Source organism: Mus pahari, chromosome 15 (assembly GCF_900095145.1).
Source record: "Mus pahari chromosome 15, PAHARI_EIJ_v1.1, whole genome shotgun sequence".
NCBI classification, from domain to species: domain Eukaryota; kingdom Metazoa; phylum Chordata; class Mammalia; order Rodentia; family Muridae; genus Mus; species Mus pahari.
The window spans coordinates 31,833,056-31,840,380 of record NC_034604.1 but is presented as its reverse complement, the minus strand read 5'-3'; the positions used below and the strand labels follow the sequence as shown (position 1 = coordinate 31,840,380).

The 7,325-nt window shown below is 51.1% G+C and overlaps 2 protein-coding genes across 3 annotated transcripts in view; one reads left to right on the top strand and one right to left on the bottom strand.

Moving 5' to 3' along the window:
• Nucleotides 1-1,249: 1,249 nt before the first annotated feature.
• Nucleotides 1,250-5,868, bottom strand: Slc35a4 (solute carrier family 35 member A4). Of its 2 annotated transcripts, none has more exons than XM_021214458.2 (4): nucleotides 5,457-5,868; nucleotides 4,465-4,563; nucleotides 3,340-3,577; nucleotides 1,250-3,234 (listed from the first exon to the last, which is right to left on the bottom strand). In XM_021214458.2, exon 4 carries the CDS (start codon nucleotides 2,987-2,989, stop codon nucleotides 2,015-2,017), a length of 975 nt encoding a protein of 324 aa, XP_021070117.1. In that variant the 5' UTR covers nucleotides 2,990-3,234; nucleotides 3,340-3,577; nucleotides 4,465-4,563; nucleotides 5,457-5,868; the 3' UTR covers nucleotides 1,250-2,014. The 2 variants fall into 2 exon arrangements, with proteins under 2 accessions (XP_021070117.1, XP_029402828.1); XM_029546968.1 differs by having other exon boundaries at nucleotides 1,251-3,234; nucleotides 4,465-4,649.
• Apbb3 (amyloid beta precursor protein binding family B member 3) overlaps nucleotides 5,690-7,325 on the top strand; it is a 7,683-nt gene continuing 6,047 nt past the window's right edge. Inside the window, exons 1-3 of the mRNA XM_021214455.2 lie at nucleotides 5,690-6,086; nucleotides 6,362-6,525; nucleotides 6,607-6,683. Coding sequence (XP_021070114.1) covers nucleotides 6,038-6,086; nucleotides 6,362-6,525; nucleotides 6,607-6,683 — 290 coding nt within the window. The 5' untranslated portion in view covers nucleotides 5,690-6,037. The remainder of the gene's footprint in view (nucleotides 6,087-6,361; nucleotides 6,526-6,606; nucleotides 6,684-7,325) is intronic.

The following is a 7,325-nucleotide window of genomic DNA, read 5'->3' as shown; positions in this document are numbered from 1 at the left end:
CTCTGTAGACCAGGCTGGCCTCGAACTCAGAAATCCGCCTGCCTCTGCCTCCCGAGTGCTGGGATTAAAGGCGTGTGCCACCACGCCCGGCTACCTTTTCTCTTTTGAGACCTGGTCTCATATAGCCCAGGCTGACCTGGAACTTGCTATAAAACTAACAGTGAATCACCTTTACTTACTGGCTTTCCTGCCCCCAACTTCAGAGTACTGGGATTGTATGCTGGGATCAGGACAACCAGCTCTTGTTTTGAAAAGCCCACCCAGTGTTCTACCACAAGAGCAGAAGCAGACCTTTCCCTGGCCAGGATTCCAAAGGACAGATGATTACCGTTATCAGAACCAGAGTACGAGTCAAAACAGTGGCTGGGTATACTGTCTCATACCCATAAACTCTGCATTCCAGAGGCTGAGGCAGGAGGATTGCTCTAATTTGTAGATAGCCTGGGCTATAGAATTCATCCCAGGCTAGCCTGGACTATGATGCGGAACCCTGCCCCAAGACACACTTGTGGACTTAAGTGTTTTCTAGCCTAATTCGTTCTGTTGGGCTGAGTATTTTCTAGTCTCAAGAATCTCTAAATTCCTCAGAGTTTAAGGTGATTAAAAGAATTTTTTTCAGTACTGGCACTCAAACACAGGGCCTTGCACATGTAAGCAAGAACTTGGCTCCTGAACGAGAATCTCAGCCCTTCGATTTTTCTTCGAGGATAACTCAAAATGTAGCCTAGGCTGGCCTTTCATTTTAAAAGAAACTATCTTTATGTGTTGGTGGGTGGGTATGTGACTGCCATGGAGGCCTGAGGTGCCAGACCCCCTGGAGATGGAGTTATGGGTGCCTGGGAATTGAACTTGGGTTCTTTACAAGAGCAGCATAAAATCTTAACCACTAAACCAGCTCCATTTGTACTCTTGGTCCTTCTGCCTCCATCTCCCAAGCAGAGTCACAAGTTTGCGTCATCACACCCTCTCAATGGTTCTATTGAGACAGGGTCTCATCAGGCAGCTCAGCCTGACCTTAAGCTTGAGGTCTTCCTGCTCTACCTCACAGAGCTGGGATCACAGGCATGTCCCACCATAACTGGACAAAACCCACTCAGATCCACAGAGCTCCCAAAATGAACAATGACACTGGTGACAGCTGGGAGAATCCTTTTCTCCCACTCTAGATGTTCCTCCAAAACCACTTAGGAAACTCAGTAAAATCATGTCTGAGGGGAGCCACGAAACACAGAAGACAGGACAACTGTAAATGGTTGTAGGAAGTACCCTACACCCTAGAACACTTTATTAAGACCTTATTGCTGAAGTAGTTAGACACTGATTGGCTATAAACATTTTCTGGACCTGGTCCCTGGTTCCTCTGCAGAGCCCTNCCAAGCTGTTGNAAGTGAGGACAGCANGGAGAGTGGTTAGAACAGTACCTCCTAAGTGNTTCAGAGGTAAAGGCTCCAACGGAGCTCTCGAGTTAGCACAGGGGTCAGGAGTGCAGGCTTAAGCCAGGGCCCAGGGGCAATGTTCCCTGAGATGAGTCAAGCCCCAGCCCCCTCCNACCTTTCCAGAATAANGGGTGGGTGAGGGGAACAGCTCTGTGGAGGGGGCAAAGTAAGCATCTTTATGTGGAAGTCATGCTGGGCTGGAGCAGCCAGCACCAGACCTCGGGACAGAGTCTTCAGGAGTGACCACAGTAGGTAAGAAGACTGAAACTTCACTTGAANCAGCCATGTACATGCAGGACAAGGCAGGGATCTTCAAGGACAGGCCTGGGTTTGGGGCTCCCACTTCTTGAGTATGAAGGAATACAGGAGTGCAGTTAGGCATTTCCTTAACCAAGCCCACTCTTTATGCCTTCTAGGGGTAACTCTCCCACCTGAACATTCAGAGGCTAACCTGGTCACCTTAGCTTCTCTTACAAGGCACTTGTTACAGGGCTGCTGGGGATTGCAGGGGGGATGGGAGGTGACTGGTGGTTGCATTTAATCTACACAGTCACAGGTGAGTGGAGGTGGTCAAGGACTTAGGGGCTACCATAGTACAAGCACACAGCCAGACCAATGAGCAATGCGGCCAGGAAGAAGATGGCTGTGAGCTGTAGCTGTAGCAGCACCGCCGACAGCACAGCGTTGACCACGAGTGAGCAGGACACAATGAAGAGGCGNGTGATGCTGCTGCCATGCTTCATGACAGCCGACATGAGCAGCCCATTGACTGCCTGGTTCAGCACCACAAGCACTGCCCATCCAGAGAAACCCTCCAGGAAGCCTGGGCCTGGGCCACTGCCAGCATACAGTGCAAGGTTCAGGATCACCCCAAAAGTGTAGAGGAAGAGGTTCTGAAGAGCCAAGGGCAACCGCTGTCGCTTCATGATCAGCTCTGTGTACACNGAGGACAAGCCAGAGATGAAGCAGTATAGGATGAGGAGCAGAAGTCCCAGTGGAGTGATATGCAAGGGCATGGGACGACCTCCGGCTGCTGGTGCGGGCCCAGGANGGGTGTTCATAGGTTCCTGAAAGCCACCTGATGCATAGCAGGCTCCTGCAGCCATCAGCAGCAGCAGCGCCAACCCCTGACGAGCAGAGAGACGATGCCCAAGGCAGAGGCAGTACAATAGAGCTGTGCTTCCAATCTTGAGATTGCTCAGCACCTGATAGGTGCTGGGGTCCATGTAGCGCTGCAGATAAATCACCAGGTTGTTGTTGGCGCCATAGAGCAGGGCTGATAGTGCAAAAGGCGCAGCCTGGCGCCAGGGAGGCGTGCCCTGGGGCCATGTTTGCCAGCCTACCAGGAGGGAGAAGGCGCACAATAGGAGCTTGGTCAGTTCAGTGAGTAACACAGCTGAGGAGGGCCGGAAGGGCACTCGGCCATCCACATGGCACAGTGCTAAGAATGGTGCATGGGCACCATACATGGCAGTGGACAGGAAGAGCAACAGGGTCCAGCGAGCCTGTCTTGGGCGGGCTAGGCCTGGCACACCCCCATCTTCTACACTCATGGCCCANACCAGACCCTGGGTGGCCTGGGTAGCTAGCAAGGGACAGAGGGGCTGGGACACATTTGTAGGAAATTGAGTATAGAACTGTGGTACATCACCAGAGAGAACACTGAGGGTCAGAGACAGCCACACATTCCAGTTAGGTCTTCAAGAGGGGATTCATGACCCATAGTTTTGGGGTCAGTCCCACGGAACTAGGGAGGGAAGGAGTCTAGGGTGCAGGCTGACAAAGCACTGTCCACTCTCTGCAGGAAGAAAGGCNGGGATGAAAGAGGCAGAATGGGTGGAGTTAGCACATGAACAATAGCAGGGGAAGCCAGATAGAGTGTCTGTGATAGAAAGGGCTCTACCTGCAGGCCCAACATGCTCGTCCTGCTTTCCCCAAAGGGTCTAGTCAGGCCCCTTCCGTAGTGACCTAAAGTAGTTCTTCAGGGTCTTCTCCACGTTGGGTATGGCATATGACTGAGCTGCATAGATGCCAGTGCAAGTGCCCACCGCAAAGCCCAATACTGCTGATGCCCTCAGTTTGGCCACCACGTATCCTGCCAGGAAGCCCTTGAAGAATGGGGAGGACAAGAGGGAGCCATCCTGTGGGGGAGGAAACACAGAAGGAAATCAGGAGTGCTCTCCTTTTCTCTGCCTCGGAGCTAAGCTGGGCTTAGGGCATTCGGCCACCTGCTCCTCACTGCTGACAGCTGTGTTCTCTTCTCCAAAGATTATCTCAAAATTCTGGAGCTTGAAAAAGAACGTAGGAGTCCCAATCACATAATAGCTTCAGAGGACTCTAACCAGAACCCCATTCAGCCAGACTGCCAAAGAGGCTTCCAAGGAACCTGAGCCCCTCGGTTTCTCCAGCTTCATTTCCTAGTATGGTCCCTGATGACTACAAACTAACCACCTTACTCCTGCTTCATGTTTGCAATGCTGCTTATCACCAAGGCTCTATCTACGCAGTACCTGGGATGTTTGCGCATGCGCGCGCGCGCATGCACACAGACACACACATACCTTCATCTATTTACAACCCAGCTCAAGTAGTATTCCCCTTCCCCCACTTTCTGGTTTGTCGACGAGGTCTCTCTCTCTCTCTCTCTTTTTTTTTTTTTTAAAGATTTGTTTTATTTTAATGTAAGTACACTGCAGTTATCTTCAGACACTCCAGAAGAGGGCATCAGATCTCCTTACGGGTGGTTGTGAGCCACCGTGTGGTTGTGGCATTTGAACTCNGGACCTTTGGAAGAGCAGTCGGGTGCTCTTACCCTCTGAGCCATCTCACCAGCCCGACAAGGTCTCTTGTGTGTAGCACTGGCCTACAGCTTCCTAGGTAGACCAGGTTGGCTTTCAACCTGTGTGCACCACAATAACCAGTGCTATTTTCTCAGGGAGACTTGTCTTGGGCCCTCAATGTCCACTGCAAAAAATAAAAGGAAAAAACATTTCCTTTTCAACATTCCTAATAGCAACTGGCACCTTACCTGGCCTACACCGCTGTTGACTTCACCTTCCACACGCTGCTGTAGGCGCTCCAGCTGGTTCTTGAGAAATGTCAGGTCCTTAAGCTTGGGCAGAGAATCCTAGGACAAGGGAGAGGCTGGCTCCAGCAGACTTGACCCAGTCCCATGCCCTGTTCAATTTTATCAGTGGCTAGGAACTAGGTGAGCTGTGGGAGGGATGACGGGAAGAACCAAATAAATCTCTTCCTACAAAACCTTCCTGAGACGGCAGTGATAAAGGAAGACAGACACTGAAAAGCATGCACACGGGGACCAGGTAGGTGACAGGTGGAATGAGCACCAGGAACTTGTAAGGCCTATTACAGAATCACATAGCCAGCAGAAGAACTTCCATTTTAGCTTTATGTAGGAAGTACTACGACTAAAGCACGAGCTAGCTGAAAATGGTCATTATCTTCTTCACTTGCTGTGTTCCAATACCTGAGAAACTGGCAGGCTAATAGGAAATCTGTGGGCAATAACTGGGTTTCCAGACCAACTACGGATAACGGGTTGGTGCAGGTCCAAGTACAATTCAAGGCTAACCTGATAAATGCTTAGGCCATTCCAAACTGAATATGATACGTGGATATGCGAGAGAATAACTGTCAGCAAGAGTATGACTAAAAGACTCAAGTCTGGTAGCATGTGAGTATGAAATTCATCGAGCAAGGCGTGTTTGAATGAGGGTAGTGGTAAGGGTGCGCTGGAAACGCTGTCTGGAAGGCAGACTTCAGACTTCTGGCTAGAGAGCGGACCCAAGTGAGGATGGTTACAGTGTGTCTATATTTCAATGTGTGCTCAGAGAAAGGTACCCGGTCCGTCCCCAGAAGGGTAACCCTTCGCCTAATGCCCCTAATGACGGGAACTTAGAAAAAAAAACAAGAGTTATCCCTGACGTCTCTGTTCAAAACTAAAATGGTTAAGGAACGGGAATGCCACGGAGACTGAAGCAACCCTCGCTTTCAACTCACCTTGTCATCCGCCATCTTTCCCCGCCGAACTTGTTGCGCACGCGCAGTCCCCGCCTCCTCATGGCAAAGGCTACTTCCAAGTTTAGAGGCACTTCCGGGGCATTTCGAGGGTTGGGAGTGGGGTGGGGAGGAAGGCGGGGCGTTTCTGGTGACGGCTGTGGCACTCAAGGCCGCAGCCCTGCTCCTCCTCTCTGGTCTTTTGCCGTGTGCGCGCACGGGTAAAGGTCGGAGCGTGATGATCTCATGCTCCATGCGATGATCTCATTCGCCCCCTGGTGCACAGTGTGTTTGATCTCCTCGCTCGGCTTCCGCTGTCCGAGGAACTCATAGTTACCGACCTGCGCGGAGTTCGAAGTGTCAGTACGCTTCGTAGGACAACACGTACCGAAACACGCGAGGACTCGGGAAACCAGACGCGCAAGCAGCTCTGCCCTCCCCCAAGGCCGTCCCTATCCCGCCCAGTGTTTGTTTGCGCGGTGCTAGTTGGCCAGGCCGGCGGTCTCCGGCGCAGAGAGGCTGGGCTTGTGGCCCCTGCAGCTCCGGAGGTCGCGTTGGGCTGAGAGCACAGGCCGGCAGAGGCTATGCTGGGCAAGGATTATATGCTGGCCATCATTCTGGTCAACTGCGATGGTGTGCACCGAGGGTCCGGTTGGGAGGATCAAAAGCCGAGGGGAGATGAGGGATGAAGGAAGGCTACCCGAGGTTCAAACACCGGGTGGTGGTGGTGGTTGGCGTCTCGGGAATGAGAACCGGGATAATTGAAGCTTGATCTTTGCATGTGCTATATTTAAGATGAGAGTTGATACCTAGGTTTAGGGCTGTCTCCTATGGAGCGAGGGTCATAACGATAGTGTTGGGAGTTCACGAATAACATGTGCCCCTGCTTTAATCCCTTGTTCCTGTAGATGACTTGTGGGGGGACCAAAATCTGGAGGGGGAAACAGGCCTACCCCCTGGCTGGAGAAAGATCCGTGATGCTGCAGGAACTTATTATTGGCATGTACCCAGCGGGAGCACTCAGTGGCAGCGCCCAACCTGGGAGCTACCAGATGCAGAGGACCCAGGAAGGGTAGGTAGGACAAGAGGAGGGAGCCTGAGCTTATGAGTAGTAGCCTGCTGCTACACTGACCCGAATCTCTACTCCATTTAGGGAACAGAGGGGATTTGGGAACTGCGACCCCCTAAGGGAAGATCTTTCTCCAGCCTGGACAGTTCATTGAACCGGAGGTAACGGGTAGCCCTAGCTAAATGAAAGCCTTGAGGTTATTGAAGCACTCAAAGGAATGCAGCTGGATCCACAAATTGCTTTTTCTTTTTCTTTTTCTTTCTTTCTTTCTTTTTTTTTTTGAGGCAGGGTCTCAGGTCACACTGTGTAGGAATGTCCTAACTGGCCTGGAACTTGCTGTGTATACCGGGCTGCCCTGGAACTTGCTGTGTATACCGGGCTGCCCTGGAACTTGCTGTGTATACCGGGCTGCCCTGGAACTTGCTGTGTACACTGGGCTGCCCTGGAACTTGTAGAGATGATACCATGCCTGCCTTCACAATTTGCTTTTAAACTGTGCTTCTGGGGACTCCTGTGTGTTTGCGGCTCTGTTTGTACTTGGTTTCGACTCATGTTCTTGACTTTGAGCATTTTTAATTTTGTCGGTTGCAAGTTCTTATCATTAGATCTGTGTTCTATATTCTCTGTCCTAATAGATTCCATCCATTGGCTTCATTTCTTTTTTTTTTTTTTTTTTTTTTTAAAGATGTATTTATTTATGATATGTAAGTACACTGTAGCTGTCTCCAGACACTCCAGAAGAGGGAGTCAGATCTTGTTAAGGATGGTTGTGAGCCACCATGTGGTTGCTGGGATTTGAACTC